This window comes from Indicator indicator, chromosome Z (genome assembly GCF_027791375.1).
Source record: "Indicator indicator isolate 239-I01 chromosome Z, UM_Iind_1.1, whole genome shotgun sequence".
Classification (NCBI taxonomy): Eukaryota; Metazoa; Chordata; class Aves; order Piciformes; family Indicatoridae; genus Indicator; species Indicator indicator.
In genome coordinates this window covers 21,484,697-21,506,900 of record NC_072053.1, presented here as the reverse complement: position 1 = coordinate 21,506,900, position 22,204 = coordinate 21,484,697, and the positions used below count along the sequence as shown (strand labels likewise).

The following is a 22,204-nucleotide window of genomic DNA, read 5'->3' as shown; positions in this document are numbered from 1 at the left end:
CTCCTGCGCACAGAGGGCTGTGCCTTCCTGTCCTGCACCACTCAGTCTGGGACACTACAGAGGGGAAGGCTGAGCTGGGCACAGGTTGTTTCCGTCTGCTGTGTCCATGCCTGGCCAGGGTGGACTAGGCTTTTCTGGGGCACAGAGCTGCCCTGCTTTGTCTCTGGGCTGTCAGGAAGGGGTTAGGATTGGGTGAGTGCAGCAGCTAGGGACTAACCCTGCCTTTCCTCCCTGCCAGGGGCCCCTGTGAGAAGGAGATCTAAGATGAAGTTATGGGATGTTGTGGCTGTCTGCGTGGTGCTGCTCAACACGGTCTCCACCCTGCCCCTGCCCACTGGTAAGACGCCTCCCAAGGAGCCCCCTTCAGTGGTAGAGGGGCCTGAAGACGATCTCTCCCCCATCAGCCTGCTGCCTCCCTATGCTGTGCACAGTGACTGTAAGAAACATTCTCCTTTGTAGCCACTGCTGTCTGTCTTGCTAAACCTGCTTCCCTTTACTCAGGCATTAGGATGAGGAAAGAATCCGCCAAAGCTCCAAACCAACTCATCTTCCAAAACTTGGGGTTGGCAGTTGTGGTGGCAATGCCTCCTCTTCCTCCTCACCTCAAGCTCTGCTTTCCGTGGGAGCCCTTTGCCTGAAAACCCCAGACAGAGACCCAGAAAGGTAGTTGTATGCAGAGAAGCTGAGAGGAGAATTAGGTACATACACCTTGCAGTGCAGGCACTCAAGCACCTGCATGGCTTCAGGGTCTTCAGACCTGCCAGTACAACTATTCACTGCCTGTAGTGGGCGCAAATCCTGATAGAGATTGGTCTCCCTGGTGGGACGCCCTGTACGCATCCGCAAGTGCTGCTGAGTTTCATTACATCCTCCTTGGATTCTGATCCTGAAGTTAGTGTGTTCACTTGGAAATTTACAGAAGTATTAGTAGCAGTGTTTGGGTTAGGAGGTTGATCCAGAATGAGCCACATGAACTGGTTCACAGTAAGACAGTTTACAAACCAAATGACAATTAATAATAATGCTTCACTAATAATAGGTCTACAATACCAAATACAGGATTTTCCCAGTGCTGTTTGAGTGTTACTCTAACTCTGATGGCTTTTTAAAGTTAGAGTTAATATGACCGTGGAAGTGAATTGTGGAGATGTTCACTTAGCAAAGCCACAGATGCAGCTTGGAGATTGCTCGCTGTGCCCCTGCTCAGCCCTCTGTGTTTAGCTCATTGCAGGAGGCAGACGGTATCCAGTTATTTGGATTCATGTTTATCCTCAGTCACTTTGGTTTCTTGAGGAGCAGCCAGGCTAACACAGCAGTGAGGCACTGAAAGGCAGATTGTGTGCCATGACTCTGCTTTCATCCACTCCTCTTGCACACATATAACTCTGGCTTTCTCCATTTGGTCTTCTCTCATTCCTTTTCTTGCTTTTGTTTTCCCACTGCTGAAACCCTTCCTAGGCTGCCACCTCCACCTGGCAGCCCCTGACATCCTTTCAGCCCCACCATGCAGAGAGACTGGCCAGTGGTGCTTCGTCCCAGGGCTGCAGAGCTGTGACATGCTGTGATCTCCATGGTGAACAACATGGTGGGATAGGTACTATCCTAGAAAAAGCAGTGATGAACTTCTTATGTTCTGGTTCCTTCTGCACAGGCTAGCTGCAGTGCTGCTTGCAAGAAAAGTGTTTGGGGGAAGTTTGTAGCTCTGGCAGAAGCTGCATGGTGAGAGAGCATTAATGCTCCATTTCATCAGGGTGGTAGTATTTGTATGGTATCTGCTTTTATCTTGACCTTGCTTGTGGGAATATGGTTCCTGGTGACATGGTTTCTCTGAAGTAGCTCAAAGGGTCAGGCAGCAATAGTGATCTTACCTGTTCCTAATGTCCAGAATTTCACATTGTTGCCTCTTTTTTTTTTTTTTTTCCTTGTGGATTGGGTAAATAAGAAGTGGGAAGAAAGAAAATCTATGCTTTACTTGAGCTGTGGTAGTATCAATAGACAGCCTCTTCCAGATGTATCTCTTTCCAGGGTACAGTTGCAGGCTTTGTCAACCAAAGATGGGTTGCAAGTTATTGGCCTGGGTAGTCATTTGAGAAAGGGCTAATAGTTTCGTCTCAATCTCTTTAACCTTGCAGATCATAAATAGATGAGCCCTGCTTCACAGGGAAAGTAAGCAGTGATGTTTTTAACAACAGAAATAGAGGAAAACCCAGGGAGTTTGTGTGATCTTTGCACAGCACCAGTGCTCCACAGTCAAACTCTTTTCTCCGCTACATTGCCAAGTGGGATGAGTCAGGGGAGACCTGCAGAAAGGCAACTGTGAGAGAGAAATGAAGTATTTTTTATTTGTTTTTTTTGCCATTTTTAGTTGATTTGAAAGTGTGTGGTATCTGGAGAGCAGTCTACAAACACAGAGCCCACAAGGCTGATGCAGTCTGGGCACATTGCTGCCGTCCTGCCACAGCAACACTTTGTTCAAATCACCAACATCAGTGTCTTTGACGTATTTCTCTTTGCTTAGATTTGTGGCACACAGTCTTCAGCACAAGAAAGACACATAAAAAAGGAACCGTATCAACAACATGTAGATTTCCTTCTCTTGGAGGTTTCTCCTACAAACAGAGGGCAGTGTGCCAGGAGCCTGCAGGCATACTTGCAGCTCCCCAGCTCATCTGGTGGTGGACCTGCTGTGTGTTAGTATCTCTGTGGATACTGTTGGTCAGTTGCTTTGCTAAAGGCCTGTGCAGTGGGTAGCTCACTAAGCAGTGGGCTTATCATCACCCACATTGGCTTATCCACAAGGGCAGGTATGTGGGCACTAAGGAAAACCAGGTGCTGTGTGTATTCACAGGGGTACACAGCTCTCCCCTAAACTGATGCCTGTGCAGGCTGGATGGGGAGTAGCAGTTGTGCTCCATGATGTGCAGAGAGGTCAGGTCTCAACCACTTCCAGCAGAGATGAGCGGGGTTGGGAGATCAAGTCCTGCTCCTAAATGTAGGCCATACACCTTACTAGAGCACAGATCTGTTTTCCCCAGGCCTTTAACACCTTTCTGTGTTCTCATTTGATGGGATTGTTTTCTTGGCAAAGTACTCTTATGTCACCTCATATTACCCCATCCCTGTCAGATTGGCTCAAAACCTTCTTTTATTCCAGCATACAGGCAAGGTCCTAACCTCCTGGGCTGATCAGGTGTAATGGACTGACCTTTGCTGTTCAGGGCAGTAATTAGAGATGACAGAGTGTGTTGGCAATTGCACTCTTCTGCCTATTTTAGTGCAGAAGGGTTGAGTGAGAGTATTCTCCATAAATGTGGCATTCATAGGTCTTTTATTCATCCATGTTTATAGGGTAGCTTATTTCGCATGAGAAGGAGTAGCTATAGAGTTTGAAAGATTAGAAAATCTTCATTTCCCTCACAGTCTGCTAGGGTAAGGATACAATTTGCTTAAACAGCAATTGTGAACGTAACAAATACAAACCAAATTACTATTAACTAAGTACTGTCAGCAACAAGGAGCCAAACACCTCGTTTTAACTTACATGCAGTTCCCAGCAAATACGTTTTGTAACTGCTTGCCACTGTATGGTCATAACATGTATCTGAGGACTGAAGGTCTCTTCCAACTAAAATGACTCTATGATTCTGTGACTGAAATATCCTGAGATCCAGATTATAATATATAGTTTCTTGATAAGTGAACATCTTTGTTAAGAACTAGAGGTAAGCATGTAGACTTAAATGAAAAATCTTGCCATGGGATTTTTCCCTCCTAGTAGGAAGAAAGGGGTTTTATTGCTTTACAATGTCTGAGTTACTTCACAGCCACTGGATGGGCAGTTCTTTTTGGAGCTCCTTTGTTGTGTTTGTTAGGCTGTAACACACCATGGTATGTGTGCATTATACCTCTGTTAATAATTCTTCATAACCCTCCTATAATTTAATGTAAATTACTGCATTTAACTGCAACATTATCAACTAGTATGGAAAATACCTAGAATAAACTGTGATACTGTAGGGCTCTTTAAGGCAAAACCCAATATTAAACTATGTCCAGATGAATACATTTCCTTCACGACAGTGTTTATTAGGCATGTTCCAGTGTTATGAACCAGAATTCTCATGTTTCTGTGCAGGCTTTGCTGCTCGACACACCTGTGTTATGTGTGGCATATGTGCTTTAGTCTAAGATGTCCAGAAGCTACAGAGGTAATCTGTCCACACACAGTAAATATAATTCATTAGAGAGGTATCTGCCACACCTAGCAGGTATCACACTGCATTATCTGATCTGTGTGTATCCAGTACAGCTGGTGCATCCAGCCAGTGTCAGTCTGAGTGTGCTTGTGTCTCTGAGTGAGCATATATATATATATATATAGAGAGAGAGAAAAAGGTTGTTTGCCTAGGCATGCTTAGGTTATCTAGGCATTTAGAAATCTCAAGTAGTCAAGACTGCCAATTCACAGGCAGAATTCTAAAGAAAAAGAAGGAACAGGACACATTTGGTTAAATCCAGATGCACATAGCCCTAGAAGCCGATTTGTCTACAGTCTTGGTTATGAATGCTGAATACACCCCTCTGAAAGGTATTCTGGGATTTACAGAGCAAAGAACTGAACTCATTTTCCAGAAGTTATCCTTTGTTTGAAGTTTTATGTCTTTACTGCTTTTCAGTTTGAGGACCTGAAAAATCTCCCATTGGAGGTGTGGACCCTTTCAGACATTTTGCAGGTGTGGGTTGCTAGAGAACATACCTGAACATGCCTTTCTTGGTCATCTTTCTTAGGCCTCTTCAGTATATTATACAAATCCACATGTTCAGGGTGTGAAGATGACAAGCTGCAAAACGCTTCTTGAAAGGCTGAAGAAATCACCTGTGTAGTGACTATTGGTGAACTGCATTCCTGGGTGGACTACCATAAGTAATCCTGCTCTGGCAGGGGAATTGGACCTGAGGATCTCTTGAGGTCCTTTCCAACCTCTGATCTACTGTGATGGGGGAGGCACTATTTGTCAACTTGAAGAGGATCCTTACATGGATAGGTTGTAATGTCTTTGTAAATTATATCATACCTGTTTAGCACTGCATAAAGTAGATTTAAAATATCTAAAGTTACAGAGGCTAAGAGAAGCCATTGGGTCATCAAGTCCTATCCTCCACAATCGGATCTGGTCAGAGATGGATATCTAGTACAAATATCCATTCTTCATCCCCCCATGCACACTATCAAGCAACTACATCTTAAAATTTGTAGTACATAGGCCAAACCCTGTGCAGCTACGTTTGTTGTGGAATCTCCTATTTTTGAGGTAATAAATGAATGACAATTAATGAGGAATATTAAATATTGTAGTATTACCACATTCAGGATCATTGGACATCTAAATAGGCCACTGCACGTTGGTTCTGATAGGGTGGCTGACACAGCAGAACGGTCATTTTTCACAGAATCTGCTGTACTTTCTGATCAAGTAATATTTGGTAAGGGGAACCAAAAGAAATCCAGTCCTGATTACAAAGAGAAAAAAGAATACGTTACTTGAGAGAGGTACAAACAAGGCATTAAGTCACAGAATATACATGACTATGTCTGTTTTTAAGATAAGGGACAGAAAATTAATTGTGTGAGGCATTTCAAGCATTCTTCTTGAGGAACAAAATCAGTACTGGTTTAGACCGTACATGCTGGTACAGCACTTTAACCAAAACCTGTAGGTACATTTCTTTGAAGTCAGTGGGACTTCTACAAATGCATTGATGATTATTGAACAAAAGTAGTCTTCAAAAGAAGCAAACACTAAAATCAGAATACTTTTTTTTCTGCACTGGGGCCAGGCAGAATTACAGGAGTATGGCAGAACTTCTCAGGTGGCCACATTTGTAGTGGCGAGTTGGTCATATCCCCTTTAACTACATATCCCCTTTAGCTGTGTACAAACTACCTCTTCTCCCATCCCACATATGTAAGATTTCTTTGGCAAAATCAGCTATTACTCAGGAAATTTCTGACTGGGAGGTGTGGATCCAGCTTAGCAGCTGGGAAGGAGCTTGCTCTTCTGAGCATACAGTAATGCTATCTGGCAGGCCATGATCCACGCACACCAACATGAGACCTTCTGCAGCAGAGCACGTACCATCTACCCCAGAGACAGGGACTGATTATTATAACAATAACATTTTCCAAACCGCAGTATTAAATGTATTCATATTGTTCCTGTTGCAAATACATTGAAATTAAGGTAGTGAAAGGCAACAGTGGTGGAACATGCATTATTTATAGGTTAAGTAAAAAACTCCTGCAGCAGAGACGGCTACAGGAGAGGCATTATCCATGGTCTTGTCTGGACAGCTCTGCTCTACTGTTTCCAGGGAAGAGAATGGGATAGGGTCCTTTCCTGATGCTTTGCTGCCTGTGTTTTTCCATTGGGAGCAACCCTAAAACCCAACAGGAGATGCACAGGCAGCCTGGGAACAGTGTCTGTTACTTAGCACTGGTGTTCCTATTCAGTGAGCTGGCACTGAAGTGAGGCTGGGTGACTAATGGGGGATAACTGATGTCACACAAGGACTGGACCGGATCACTTCTGCACCAGAGTTGATAAAGAGAATTTCTTTTTATTAATGACAGTGTTTCCTCCATTAATATCTCAGTGCCTCATTAATATCTCAGTGCCTCATTACTATCTCAGTTTGCTGGTCGCATGCTTTCTTGCTAATAGAGATTGCAGGTTATGGGTCCCACTCATTTGAGGCTCTCACAGGGTTGGGACAGAGCCAGATACTACATGTAGACCCAGGCTGTACTGAGAACCTGTATATTTACTCAGTGGTATGAATTTGGAGGGGTACAAGGCCTTAGTGAGGCAAGAGAAGCAGGTATGTGACTTGTCCAGGTATGGCTTCTGCTCTATCATTGGCTTGAGACAAGGCACTGCCACTTTTTGCTTTTACCCCTTTTACACATTTTTATGCTGTAACTAGACGGAGAAACTGCTTTGTGGGTGCTGAATTCCCACATAGACCCACCCAGTCGTGGTGGGACAGGCTTCTGGCAGCTGCTGTGCGGAGCAGTCACAAAACCTCAGGAGCAGTTGCTGAAAAGTTGTCTGGTCCTCAGTGCTTCAGAGCTGTTTTTTCAAACTCCGAAGTTTGAAGTCTGGCGAGACCAGATCCTTCTGCTGCTCCTTTGCTGCTTGACTGCCAGATGAGACACTCCTTTGCTTGCTCCAGAGAGGCCAGAGGAGGGATCTGGCCCTGGGTGCCAGCCCAAGGTCAGGCAGCATCTTGTGAGCAGCCCTGCCTGGACCAGATGAAGAACAAGAAACTTTTGTGGACAGGTCAGCTCACAAGGCAGTTTCCTTTACTTCACCCAGTTCATCTGGCCTTGCTGTGTCCCCCTGCTCTCAGGGAATTCCCCCAGCTGGCAGCAATTATGATAGTCTTCTTTTTCTCCCCTTCTCCTGATGGGAACCAGAGTTTCAGGCCGTAGGAAAGCAAGCAAAGGATACAAGGGGAGGCACTGCCAAGCATGGCAGTGTGAAAACACAAAGTACTCTGCAGATTTGCTTTCATGAACTGTTGTTCATAGGAAGCAGCAGTGTTAGCTAGTGAGCTAGAAGCACAAAACTCCATCAGGAGAAAGCACACCAGGAGAACTAATCATGTGCCTTTTTCTAGGGCTGCCTTATACCTGACAGATATGAGTGACCCCAGAGTCATCCTCCATATTACTTAGCCTTTTACCTGGTAAGAGACAAGTGCTGCTAATAAGAGACTCCATTTCTAAGGGCTCTCTGAGTCAGAGGAGAGGACACAGTGTTTCCTGGGAGCTGTCAAGATAGCAAGAGAGATTGTAAACCAGAACTGTGTTGGACATTTAAAGATGAGCTGACCCTAGTTTGATGCTCTTTTTCCTAATGGATACAACCCTCTGGTTTCTGTTTCACTCTTAGCCCCATGGATTTTCACTCAAGGCATGAGAGCAAAGTAATTCCTCAGAAAGGTGGCATTTTAGTTGTTTAAATCCTGAAAACCTTTTGGTATAACTATTTTTAACACCTGAATTTGCTTTGATGCCTGCATGATAGGCTTTGTTTTTGATGAAAAATATTTCATTTTAAGCAAAATAAATGGCATGTCCTCAACCACAATTGATGCTTTCTTTTAACTTTATGAAGCAGAATAATCATCACAGAAGTAATTTTAACCTTGCTAAGGTCACACTTCCATGAACAGGTTACTTTTAGGGTGTCCTAAAGTGCATCTTTGTGGTATGAGATGAAGGATTATGTGTTTGGACAGGGCAAGTCCACTGTAGTAAGTACCTGAAAACACTACTTCAAACCAAGCTAAAACCAAAAATAGTTACTGAATAAATAGTGTGCTATAGTAATTTTCATTAGCAACAAAAAGATGAGGATGATTTGTTACAGTCACTGTTAAAGGCACGTTAATTGTCTGTTCCCCACTTGAAAATGATCTAAGAAGATATATCTTCGTAGGTGTAATTTTGAAGGTAACTTAAAAAAACAACAGGACAAAAAAAAATTAAATTAAAATATTTTAGTTATGAAGGGCCCAGATTAAAGTACCAGAACTGTTTTTAAAAAGGAACATCTGATCCAAACAGAAATGAAGATCTGAACTTTCTAAGTAATGCTTACTATTATAATGAGCTGCATTAATCCCCTTGAACTTTGAAATTCTTTACACTGGAGTCTTAATGCTGCTGTTTGAACTGCTCTAATTGAAAGACAGCTGTGATTAAGGGAAACAACCTGGTGATTTTATTCAATGTTTGGCCTGACATTTTGATGTAGTAGTTATAGACTGCCACAAATGTATGCGTAAAAGCTACACTGTAAAACAAAATATCTGATTTTGTCATTTATAGTACACCTCATGTGACTTCTGTCACATCACTTTAATTCAGGATTTGCAAAGTACCAAATGACACTACAGTGATGTGATTACATTTTCCCAGGATCAGTATGTAAAACTATAAACAGTTTCAAATAACTAAAAACATCAGGTTTTATGAGTTAAAACAAGAGAAGAAAATAGGAAAACACAGAAATTATTATTTTGCTCTTAACAGAATTTAATCTTTTCTTGCAAACTCTAATAGACACCGCAGTCAGAAGAGACTGTGGGTAGCCTTTTAATCCATAATCAGGCACCAAAATGGGTAGCTGGATTTTTTTCTCAAAAGCTGAAGATCCATCTGTTCCCACTGAAAGCAGTTTGTGGTCAGGTACAAACTGAGGGTTTCTTGCTCTACCATGCTGGGTTGTTGCTGCTGCAGGGGAATATTTGGCTTTAAAAAAAATACGTTGCTACTGAAATCAAAGGAATAGTTTTACAAAATATAATTATGACCACATGTGAAAAGACAGAAATAAATTGCCTATTTTTCTTTAATGGAGGCTGTTTTCTTGAGAATGTGGTTTAATGGAGGTTGTTTTCTTGAGAATGTGGTGGGTTTGGTTTGGATATTAATTTAATCTATTTTGTGCAGAAATCTGAACACTGTATAGTTTATTCTTCTGAAAATGCTCGTCCTGCTGGCATGTGGTGTCTCTAATTAATTGGAAAAGCAAAGCAGGTGCTGGATGGAAGATAGCGAAGTGGGGAAGATGCCTGAAGGAAGGCACCTTGCCCTGCATGCCCAGAGAGAGCTTTCCACAGAAGCTGGTGGGGAGCATGACAGGTGTTTGGCTGCAGGATCCTGCACCTGTATGTGCTCACAGTTCTTGTAGTGCCTAAGGGACAGGGACTGTGCTCAGGGACAGGCAGGTCAAAACTTCATGTTCCAGAAAGCAATGGCAAGATGTCAACATTCTGATCTGAGTAAGCCCTAAAGGTTCAGAAAGCAGGTGAACAGCTTGCAAGCAAAAAGCAGAAGATGCAGTTTTTAATTTTTTTAATTGATTTTTAATTTTGTTTGACTCCTGAGAATTTGATGTTCGCCAAATCTGCCCTCAGCTTGGTCATTCTTCTAGATTCCTGTGTACACCAGTCCTGTGGTTTTTCACTCTTTCCTTCTTTGCTTTTTCATTCATTTCCTGGTCCCTTGAGAAGCTCCTGGCAGATCAAGAGCCCTGATTAGCTGGACATGCGAGGCAGAGGAAGTGCCCACATGTAGACTGGCACATGGGCTGCCATCTATACCCACCACTCTTGATATTCCACCATTGCACTACAATGTGGTACTCATGCTCTAGCTGCCACCAAAGCAACAGGCTCTGCTGCTTTCTGCCTGAGTGCTCAGGTCCTGGCACTAGAAGAGGGAACATGGAAGCAATCTGCAGGACTGCAAGATACGCAGGAGCAGAACACATGTGCTGGCCACAGCTCCCATAACACACTGCTGGTTGCCCCAAGTTCCTGCCAGCAGGGTGCTAGGCAGAGATGATACAAAAACAAGCCCACTTGACTTCATACCAGTCTTGAGAGCATTCATGGCACCATAGTCTTAAGTGGTGGGTCTCAGCCTGTTGCACTGCCCCAGTGGACTCTGTGAGCCCTTTTCCCATGCTGTAATCAAGATACACAGCGTTCCCTTGGAATCACAGAATTGTCAGGGATGGAAGGGACCTCAAGGATCATCCAGTTCCAACCCCCCTGCCACGGGCAGAGACACATCACACTAGATCAGGTTGCTCAGATCCACATCCAGCCTGGCCTTAAACACCTCCAGGGATGGGGCTTCTGCCACCTCCCTGAGCAACCTGTCCTAGTGTCTCACCACCCTCATGGTGAAAAACTTCTTCCTAACATCCAGTCTGAATCTCCCCACTTCCAGCTTTCTTCCATTCCCCCTAGTCCTATCACTACCTGACATCCTAAAAAGTCCCTCCCCAGCTTTCTTGTAGGCCCCCTTCAGATACTGGAAGGCCACAATAAGGTTACCTCAGAGCCTTCTCTTCTCCAGACTGAATAGCCCCAACTCTCTCAGTCTGTGAAGATTTTACATTTGCAGGACACATCGTCCTTTCCCTCAGGCAACACCTGCATTGAGGTTGATCACGTACATGAAACAACCTTTGCTAACCTGTCCTGAGGACACAGTGTCATGGGCTATCCCATCCTGTCCCATCCCATTCTGTGCTGTCCTATCCTGTCCTGTCGTAGCTGGCTTTGGATTTTTAAATTCTAATTCCTTCACACTCTGGAGTCTGGGACCAGGGATTACAGCTCAGAGATCTTCACTGCTTTTATTGCCATAGTATCTGAGCATTTCTGCTGGCACTTTGTACAGTGTGAGAGACATCTGCCATGTGTTTGTTCTCTCAGCTTTTCCATCAGAAGCCAAACATTGTCAGTAAACCAGTTTGGTTTGAAAAAATATGTGTATAATTAGCTACATTTGCTAAATACATTGTGTAAATACAGCACGTACATATACACACATGCAAACTGTATGTTGCAGGTATTGATAATGGTGTGTGCTTCTCCCAGGGGTGTGGAATCCCCACAGAAAGCTCTGTCTGCTGCACATTCAAATAACACATCCCTGCAGTATTAGAGAAGCAGAACTTGGCCAGGCTGTTGGACCCTGATTCTGAGACTATAAATGTTTTCTAAACAGTGCTGAGACGGGGATGACTAGGTACCACTCAGTCAGGTGGTTTTATTCAGCTTACAAACCAGCGCATGAAGCCAAGGCAACCTCTGTGTGTCCAGTGGTGTTCCCTGGCCACACAGATTGGCTCAGCACACTTTTCACCCCACACAGCAGTTGCCACAGTACAGAGACCAAAGAAGTGTTCAGCGTGTGGTGGCTATGGTGCAGAGAGGTCTTGGCATCCCTGGATCACTTTAACCAAATACCCATCAGGATGGTGTGGTCCTGCTGTCAGTCTCCTCCATCGTCCCTTCTGTTCACTAGCCTTTTACGGTCTTTAGTCCTTGCTCAGTGGTTATTGCTTATTCAGGTGGAATGTCTGGTGGTAGCTATCTTGTTTCAACCCATCATGCCTGGTGTTAATGTTGACATTTCTGCTTGGTTGCCCAAGGTCCTTTTTCAGCAGTTTTTGCAACATTTTGTTTCAGGCTTTCAGGCTTCACACCCACACTTACTGGGCAGTTGAATATCCCTGTTGAGTCATGACCAGCACCTAGATATAGGCTGCTAAGTCAACTCTCACTTCACTCCTGGTTGTCAAGGTTTCCTTCAAACTCTTGAGAACCATGCATAGTGACTGTTTGTAGTCCTGCTGATCACTATGCTTCATTAGGCAGCAGAAAATTAGCATTAAGCCGTCTCATCAGTATGAGCTCTGTTGTTTGGGTCTGTGGTTCAGTGGTTGCTGGGTCCCACCATGCCTGATGCAGTACTGAGAGCACAGGCCCACACAACCATGTGTGTTGAGACTTGGCTTCATGGGAATGTGTAATAATTGAGAGTTGTACCAAACAGAAGCTGGAGGTGTTCCTTGAACAGTGCTAAATTATGGAAACAAATATGAGGTACCCTGGCAGCCAGTCCAGTCGGAAGCTGCCAAAAAGAGCATTGTTGCATTGATCATAACTAGTTTGGAGCTTCACAGGCAGAGGGTGTTGTTGCTTACAGCAACCTGTAAGGACTCAGTGAGTAGACTGGTAATGCAGCTGCTGTTGTTTTAATGTTGTGTACCCACACAGCTGTGGAACAGCATGTGTGTTGCAGGTGGGCAGACACTGACCAGAGTTAATGGGTCAAATACAATTTCTTGACTGGGGGCTCTGTGCCTCAAATAAAGTTTCTTGAGTGGGAGCTCTATGCCCACTACTCCCACTGATTCCCAAGTATCACCCTTAGGCCATGTGTCTCCTCCAGTGATATAATCTCCAAATACTGGGGCTCATTGAAGGAGTCTCTTGAGTAATTTGGATACCTGCCTGGAATATTTTCCAGGCCCTTGCACTGAAGGGTAGGTTCAACCTGGGAACAGAAAATTTGCATTCATCTTAGTCATAATGTTGATATCCCTCACAGTGAGTGTCCTGAGTGTCCTGATGTTGCAATAGAGGAGGAAATGATGAGGGATCCCCAGTTTTGTAGACGTATCAGCCTCACACACCTCATCCCGGGTTACAGCTTGGAACAATTTTTGCATGGTTTGGGTTAGGGCCCCAGTGAGATTAGCAGGATCAGTTGTGCAGCCAATAACCCATTTTCTGGTTTCAGCAAGTCCGTTTCTGTCAGTAGGGCTTCTCTTAGACAGATATGATGTTGGCTTGATTACTTGATCTACTTTTTGCCCTACTGCTTTCACTTTCTGCAGTGTTGACACCCCATGCCTGTATTAGCAGTGTGGCACAGAGTTCTTCTGTGGTGTGTTTCCTCCACTTTAAATACCACAGGTCTCCCACAGCACAGAAGGCTCTCAGCTACATTACCTTCCTTGGTCCATTTGGGGTAGTGATCATGCATGAACCAGGATATCATCATGGGCTTTGAGCAGGAACACCATTCACAACAAGGGCCTTTTCTCCTCTTTACCCTCTAGGGCATACTTGGGGTGGTTTGGGCAGGACACCTCTTGAGCCCTATTACGGTCTGATTAATATCTAGCCAAAGCTAACTCCCACATACAGCATGTCAAAAAAGTAAGGTGATATTTTTGCATCTGAATTGCAAGCAGTTTAAAAACAGTGTGCCTAGTTGGTTTGCTATCTCTTCAGGCAATCTGCAGTTTTGTTTCTCCCTTCTTAGATGGGGGGGGGACACTTACTCCCCTTGCTGCACTAGCAGTGTACTAGGCTTGGGATAAGTATGAGACTAAAGGTTGCAGACAAGAATCTCCACACAAAAGTTAGGTTTCCCTACAACAAGCTCCTATCCCCTTCCTGATGGTTGACCATTGCATGAATTTCATTAACCCCTTGTATGCTTCTCTGGTGGTTTCATTTCCCTGTCCATAGCCAGCATCTTATTGGAGCATACTGTTGCTGCAGCAGTTGGGCCAGGACTGTGTGACAGAAGTGTGGGCTGAGGTAGTCACAGTAGCATGAAAGGGGTAATTGGAAGGTAAGTGAAGAATGACACAACTAGAGCTGTCTGCCTAGGATCACATTCTGCTCTTATTTGGTTAAGAAACCAAGTTTCTGTGCAAGTAATCTAGAAACTACCCAGTCCCACAGCAACAGGTGCCTCCTGCCAGACTCCATCTGTGTCTCTGCCAGGGCCAAGCTTGTACTTGAGTAGTGGGGTCTGTGTCAGCTCCATGTAAGTCATCTTGCTTGACTGAGTTTAGCAAGATACCTACTCCTTCCTGCCTTTAAGGAATATAGCCCACCCATCACCCTGACCTCGATCTTGCTTAATATTCCTATGCTGTACGTAGACCCATCTTGTACTACAACAGAGCTGAGTGGTGCATCCAATGGACAGCTCTATCCAAGCTACCCCCTGTAGTACACATGGCTCATAGTGGGCAGTTTCAGTACCTGCTACAGAGGAAATGACAGCAAGAAGGCTGTAAGGAGTATGGAGCTTGGTGCAGGGTCCTAACTTGTTTGGGTCCCATATAACTGTATAGGTAGCAGCCAGCCATCCTTTGTGTTTTTTGACAGTCACTGCTCTGTGAGATTGTTGCTTTTGCCATGGATATTTGTAAAACAAAGTGTAATTCACCTTTCTTAGTCACAAATTCTATACTGTATAGGATCCCACTTCCTATGTGCCACCCACGTGGTGTGAAGGTACAAGGTTGCCTGCCATCATTACTCTTTCCAGTAAACTATTTTGCATTAGCAGAGCTAAGATCCTGCTGCCACCATCTTCTCTATATTTGGTGCTTATACTGAAGATATGAACCTGCACCTTCACTGGGTAACAGGAGGTAGTCTCATGCCTTCTCTTTACCATCTGCCATCTTTACTCTCTGCCATCGTGTCTGGGCAGAGTGCATTCATTGCCTGGTCTCCCATCAGGGCCTCTGTCTGTTAGAGTGCTCATTAGGGAAATGTGATACTGGATCTTTGCCTAATAAATTGTTACTGTCTCACCACCTCAACCAGTGAGAGCCTTCATGACTCAGTGGAAGTACCAGCCCCTGGCTAGGTGGACTGTGTTGGATATTGCCTTTCCTACTGTTTGCAGTTCCTTGGAGATTTGCAGGGGTCCTTCTGGAGATGGGTGCATGATAACTGGTCTGTTACTCCACTGTAACAGTTACATGGGTGGGTACTTAAGAGCTAGGTACAGAAAGAAGCATCCTCTTAGGTCTTACAGCAAAAGAAGTGAGTCCTCAAGTCTTGATTTTTGGCACAATGAATTAAAAAAAAAGTTCTCAATACTGCACTGAGGTTTATGTGTTTAAGAGACAATCATTAATAGTACAACATAAGGGCACCTACATATGGGCTTCTGACAGCCTGACCCTTCGTTAAATAACTGTATTCATTAGAGCAGATGACAATGAGGTATTTAGTCCATAGGAAGTTTAAAGATTTCAAAATACAATTTTTTTTCCAAATCATGCTGAGAAGTCGAAATCTGAGAACATTTTAGAATGTATTTAGTTTTGCTCTCTTTGAAGAGGTTCATTCTGCTAGTATAAAAAATTTCACTGGCTTCAAAGTTTAATTTACTTAAATAGTTTATCACTAGTAGAGTGTATATAAATTGAAAAATGAAACAGGTATTTTAACATCATAACAAGAAAATACATTAATAATATTTCCCTTGAAAATTAACTTGATATTTATATTCTGACCTATTTTTAGGCAGTCTAATCTATATCTTGTGATACAAAATGTTTCCATGAGAAATTTTTTGAAAGCTCTGATAACAGTTATCTGCTAGAAGCAGTAAAAAAAACAAGCATTCAACTAGGGATAATAGTTCAGCCTGGTTCCCCAGGAAAATTCTTTTGCTTCAGTGTCCAAAAACCTTATCAATAGGTAGCTTTGGCAGTACTAACTAAAGACAGCGATTAACAATTATAGTCACAAAATTGCTTTAAAGAAACCTCACCCTTTTGCTGCTTTGCTGAGAGTAACCTCACTACAGTAGCTTCATCCATTCATCAATTAATATTCATATCATGACATGCTTTGCCTTCCTTCAATTTTGACAGGCCTCATTCAGTATTGTAAGATGCAACGGAGTGCTACCAAGCATCAGCAAACACCTGCAGAGATATATGCATATAATTCCTTTTTCTCCAAAAGAGTTTCCATGATGTTCTAAACCATTCCAAATTTTCCTTCATTTCCGAAGGTCCTAGGCACAGGAACTGAAGTGATGGGCAGAGCATCTTGCATTGTGTCTTAACATTTTTGAGACATGAGCGGACAAACAATGACAACTGATGTGTGACAAAGCCTTTTCTCTCTTTCCCAAACAGCTAATATGCCAGAGGATTACCCAGATCAGTTCGATGAGGTAGTGGACTTTATTCAAGCCACCATTAAAAGACTGAGGAGATCACCGGATAAGCAGACTCCGATTTTTTCTAGGCGAGAGAGAAACCGGCAAAATACAGCCACAAACATAGAGAATTCCAACAAAAAGGGAAGGAGGAATCAAAAGGGAAAAAATCGAGGGTGTGTCTTAACAGAAATACATTTAAACGTGACCGACTTGGATTTGGGATACGAAACCAAAGAAGAGCTAATTTTCCGGTATTGCAGTGGATCTTGTGATGCAGCTGAGACCACCTACGACAAAATTTTGAAAAATTTAACGAGAAAGAAGAAACTTGTCACTGACAAAGTGAGGCAAGCTTGTTGCAGGCCCACAGCCTATGATGATGACCTGTCCTTTTTGGACGATAACCTGGTTTACCACATACTGAAAAAACATTCCGCAAAAAGGTGTGGATGCGTCTGATTGCTGCATGCCAGCGGCAGCGCCAGTTTTGCATTCCTGCTACAACACTGAGAGAGGGACCAAGGTTCCCAGGGAAGCATCTGCTCAGAGCGGACAAAAGAGGACCAAGAATGCAGAACTAGGGGTCATTAAAAGCTTGGGGATATGTGAGGCGTTATTGGAGGATGGTGGCTTTTGATGTCCTACAGAAAAATAAATAAAAGCTCAGGTGGAGATGCCAACGGCTGGATGGCGTGCACACTTCCTTTCTCATTTGACACAGTCCACCATCAGTGAGACTCAGATCCACGAGGAACGTGCTTAAAAACACAACTCTGCCACACCACTCTGTGTTGCAGTTACATCGTCCATGCCAGGAAGCTTAGCTGAGAAGTAGCTTAGGAGTACCTTACCCATCCCCCCTCTGCCCTCAGCTTTACTGAAGCACATTGTGCTACTGCTCCTTGAAGGTAGTTCCTAAGCACTTAGGGCAAATTCTAAGCTATGATAAGGTTAACCCCTTAAGTAAGACTATAACAAATACTAAAATTCTCAGGCTCAAGTTCTCTAGGGCCAATATAAATTCGAAGCAAAACAATTTCACTTACTGGTTAAGTTTGGTTATTTCCATCTCATGTTTCTTTGAAAAAAGTGTAGGATTTTATTCTTCTGCTACCTGTGAAAACAAGTTGAGTTTTTAAGCACTTCTTCTTAATATAGTAAGAGAAATTACAAACCCAGTCTACACAAAATATGTTTCTTTAGGTTTACAAAGGACTAACATCACTTGCGTAACTACATTTCTGTTTGGTCATTGTGAGTGAGCAGAGACTACTTGATGCAATGCATCCATTCAGAGACATAAATATACAGAAGATATTTATTGAGATTAAGTTATTGTTATTTATTACAGTTCAGTAATGAGTCTCCTTTCCTTATTTATTAAAGTTTCTTTTCAAAGGTGCCAAAGTAGAAGGTGCTTGGAAGATACAGAGTGAATGAAGTTGGGAACAACGGTCCATGATTTTCATTGAAAATGTTAACTTCAATGCAAAAAATCACTTACTTTACCTTTTTTTTTTTAACTTTTAAACAAAATCCTGATTATGTTCACAAAATGTAGTGCCAAAGCTTGCAATCCTCCCTCCTCTTCACTAGTAATTTTGAACATTTCTTCAGTCACAGATGCACAGGAGCAGCAATGGCTCCGAGTGAGTGAGGGTCGCACAACTTGGTTCAGGATTAGCAATTTCTTAGAAAAAGTAATTCTAGTCATATTTTAAATGTAGTCACGTGTTTTTCTCCTCACACTTTTTGCCAACTGACCTCGTATAACTATTGACAAATGGAAGAAATAATCACATTTAGCCTTATAATTTCTTGATATATTTATTTAAGCTTTTTCTTCCATATTTCCATATAAAAGAGGTTAAGTCCCTCTTACTAGTTAGCCCTGGATTTAATGTAGCCTGCAGTTAGACAGTTGTTTTGAATAACCAAAGTGTTTTGTGTGATTTGGTGAAACGTTACAGGATCGTAACCATGGGGCAGAACAGTCTGAGTTTCCGTAGGATGAGGGAGATTGTACAACAAAGGCATTCATACCTGACTGCTAGGGCAGGCTGTCATTCTGGTGACCACTTTCCCAAAGGAGCAGCCGTGCAGGTCCCTAGACATAACCTGACAACCAGTGAAGCATCAACTCCCACAAAAACAACAGGAAGATGACAAAACAAAACAAGAATACAGTCTGACCTTTTATCTCATGTGTGCAATGGCTTTCCATACTCATTTTGCCCTTGGAGCACCACAGAAGAAAGGTCTAGAGGTCAACAAAATTAAAGAACAGGCATAGAAAGAAATATTAAGTGTATGAAATGAAATGCAGCCCCAACCTCTGCTGCTTTCCTAGGTGGATGGAGGGCAGCCTTGGAGCGTATCCATGGGGTCTGTTCTGCAGTGCCACAGGGACACCTTACTCTCTGTGATGGGCAGGGGCGGTACAGCTGATGCCACCACAAGCATCGGCATTGTTTGGGCAGTAAAAGCCTGCTAAGGTGAGGGTCAGCTTGTGCTGCTCACCAGCAGCAGTGCTCAGAGATGTGCTTTCACTTGCCCTGGTTGCTGAATACTTGCCTCAAAGCATTTTTTGTACAGCTTTAAGAGGTTGCAACCAAAGCAAATCACTATATTCAAAATACAAAAGGGTAAAGTTTGTGATTTTTTTTTTTTTTTTTTAGACCTTACTGAAGACAGGAGTGTGCTTCTCTGGAGTTTTTTACTTCACCTGCGATTTATGTCTCAGTCATTTGTGTTAATCAACCAAAGTTCTCTACAGACTTTATTTTTGTACAATATTCATTTTATAACTTTTTATGAAATAAAACTCATTTCTATTGTTGCCTTGTTGTTGCTTGTTCTTCTTTCCCATTGTACTACTTCCAAGTTACAGTTTTGTCTGGTTCCTGACTTGCATGGGGCAATGCTGAAGAGCCAGCAAGTCCTCTGATGAAGGGGAGCTTTTCTCTCCTGGTAACAGATTAAAGATGCTGGTAGCTTCTTAGCAGAACATAGCATTAATGGGCCACTGCAGTGAATGGCTTGAAAATGCACAATAAGCAGTGACACAGTAATCAACTCAGTGGCAGGCTTGAAGGCTGATACTACCCAAGCTGTCCCTTGCCCATGCAGGGCTACAGCAGCTTTGTGGTGGCCTCGTCTATGCACAGGCACAGTTCCTGAACTTGAACAAATTTTGAGCTTTGCTTTGCTAACCCAGGTGTTAACGTCAGCTGGACTAAATTCCATCTATTATGGCAGTCCTTTCCCCCTTGTCTTTAAACAGGAAAATACAACTTGAGGACTTTTCCACCACAATAGAAAAGATGAGGGCAGGTTGTGTGGCTGTGGCCAGCAGTATTGTCTCAACTGTTTTGTGTTAAGTACTGCAGTTCCCACCACAGAGCAAATAAACACATGCCGTTTTGACACTGGTCTCTCTACTCCTTGAAATTGCTACAGAGAGGAAGAGGGAGCATGTGAGCAGTCAGCCAGCAAGCAGGAGATGAAACACTCTCTTAATGTACAGCATATGGATGCCTTGGTTTCATTTGTGCTGAGTGAGGCTGTGCACGCAGCTCTAGGCCAGCTGCTGAAACACACAGAAAAGCTCACGAGCGCTGTTTTGAAGCGCACAGTATTGAAGGCACTCTTCCTCACATGCCACTGCCTCCACTTTTTGCAGCAGAAGCCCATCCACCATGCATACAGGTTGCTGATTGTAGTCTGGTTGAGTGTGGCACACACTGCACTTTCTGAAGAGCAATTGTGAGGACCTCTGAAGATTAATGTCTGCTCTTACAGCCTAGATTTTCTGTCTCGTCTTACATGGATGGGGAAGCACAAGGCCAATACTGAAGTCTTGCTTGGCTTTATTGGAGGGTTTGAGTGAGCTACAAAATAGCTTCCTTCCTTCTGAAGATAATATTGGAAGGAGCTGATAGGGTTTTGTTAATTGCAACCTCAGGCTCACCACTCCATGGCTGGTACCTTTAGCCTCATTTTCTGGTTAAAGTAAGGCCTCCAGTATTTCCCTGACATCCTGCATGTGTTAAAGCAGCTTGAAGCCTTCAGCTGGCAAGTTGTGTCAAGGATTTCAAAAAGGATTTAAACTTCCATTTGTCACTAGGTAGTGTCAGTGCTGGGACAGGCATTATGTTGCTGCCTGAGTAGTAAAGACAGCACTACTCTGGGTCCATTCTGGAAGGAGATCACATATCCCAAGCTAGAAAAAGTATTTACAAAGGAAAGGATGGACCAAACTCCATAATGATTTATAGTTATGCAAATCAGGAAGACATCAAGCTTTCTTGACATCTTGATACAGATTCTTTCTTTTGATTTTACATGATTACCTAGTAATAATATCAAGTTCTTCTGCAAGCTCCCTGTGCGTTCCACCCTACAGCTGTCCAGTGGTACTCGTCTCAGTGCAAAGAGAATGAAACAGGCAAAATGTGTTTAATTTTGGGTTGTTACACTTCTGCCCACAATAGGGAAGAAAAGCTAGATGCAGACAGTGCCTAGGTCTGGAACAATACAGGAGGAAAACAGCAGCAGCCTTGCTCCTTGCAATCTGGATGACTAACCAAAAATACAGAGGAAAATATCAGGATGAAGAAAACAAATGGAGCTGACACATTGTATAAATAGGTCTTCAAATGTCATGCATGGCTGGAACAAAGATGTTTTATTCCAAAGCAAGAGACAGCTTAAAATGGCTCAGTAATACACATTGAGAAGTTTGCTTATTTGGAACAGAGCTCTTCTAATGAAAAGGTTAATTGTGTTGCAATGGAAAAGAAAAAAGGCGAAGCAGAGGCCAGGCCTGCACTCCTCACCCTAGCAAAATTTCCCACTGGCTTAAAGTGAAGATTTTCTATAGCAAACACCAAAGGACAGAACTACTAATGTTACAATAAATTATACAGTAAGTATATTCACAGGTCAATAAAAATAGCCAAACAAACCATATATTCTAGCAGTATTAATCCCAGTGGCTTTCAGACAAGCCACAGCAGCAGCCAGTAAGAGGAGAAACATGGTGCTCAGCTCAGCCTAATGCTGGGAAGTTTCTGTGGGCAGGCACCAAGCACCATTACTCATGCTCAGCACCAAGATATCTGCACTTGCTGCTGGGTTTTTCACTTTGAAACTGTGGCATTTTGGTCACATTTCTCTAAAAGGGTCACTCTCAAATACAGAAAACTTTCCACTTTGCAGCTGAAGAAATGGCTGAGAATATAACAGGACTTTAAAGGCAGCAAAGGGCTGCTGTACTTACACAGTGCTGAACTTTTGTAGGCTACTTCTCCAGACCTTTGACAGCAGTCCCAGCCCTGGGTCACAGGTTTCCTCTCACTGCCCCAGACCTCTGGCTTCCTGTTTCCCTGCAAGCTGGATTATGGAATCATAGAAATGTAGAATGCACTGAGTTGGAAGGGACCTCTAGAGGTCATATAGTCCAGACCTCTGGCAGTAAGCAGGGACATCCCCAACTAGATCAGGTTGCTCAAGCCTCATCAAACCTGACCTTGAATATCAAGCTAGACCTTGAATGTCTGAGGATGAAGAACACTTTCTTGTCTGTCACCCCAAGGAAGACAAAAACGTCAATCTCTGGGCCAGAGTGTGGGTTCCAAGAACCAAGTGGGTTCTAGGAGGTCTAAAGCTTTCAAGATCCCCATCAGAGCTGTTCCATTGACTGTCTTGGCGTCACTCCAGTTTCACAGAAACATAAAAAAGTGTATCAAAGCTGTTGATTTTTTTGAGCAATGTTCACATGCAAAGACTAGATCCTTGTACAAACCCCCTAGTTTTTCTGCTTCCATTTCAAGCCTC

The 22,204-nt window shown here is 43.3% G+C and overlaps 1 protein-coding gene across 2 annotated transcripts; it reads left to right on the top strand.

The window, feature by feature from the left end:
• The first annotated feature begins 264 nt into the window (after nucleotides 1-264).
• Nucleotides 265-16,825, top strand: GDNF (glial cell derived neurotrophic factor). 2 transcript variants are annotated; one of them, XM_054398072.1, is made up of 2 exons: nucleotides 265-337; nucleotides 16,341-16,825. In XM_054398072.1, exons 1-2 carry the CDS (start codon nucleotides 265-267, stop codon nucleotides 16,823-16,825), a joined length of 558 nt encoding a protein of 185 aa, XP_054254047.1. The 2 variants fall into 2 exon arrangements, with proteins under 2 accessions (XP_054254047.1, XP_054254046.1); XM_054398071.1 differs by having other exon boundaries at nucleotides 265-436.
• Nucleotides 16,826-22,204: the final 5,379 nt, after the last annotated feature.

Excerpts from the sequence above, each read along its gene's own strand:
- GDNF (XM_054398071.1), top strand. The coding sequence starts at position 265 with ATGAAGTTATGGGATGTTGTGGCTGTCTGCGTGGTGCTGCTCAACACG. Across the intron at positions 437-16,340 it reads CTATGCTGTGCACAGTGACT|CTAATATGCCAGAGGATTAC; the intron begins GTAAGAAACATT and ends TTTCCCAAACAG.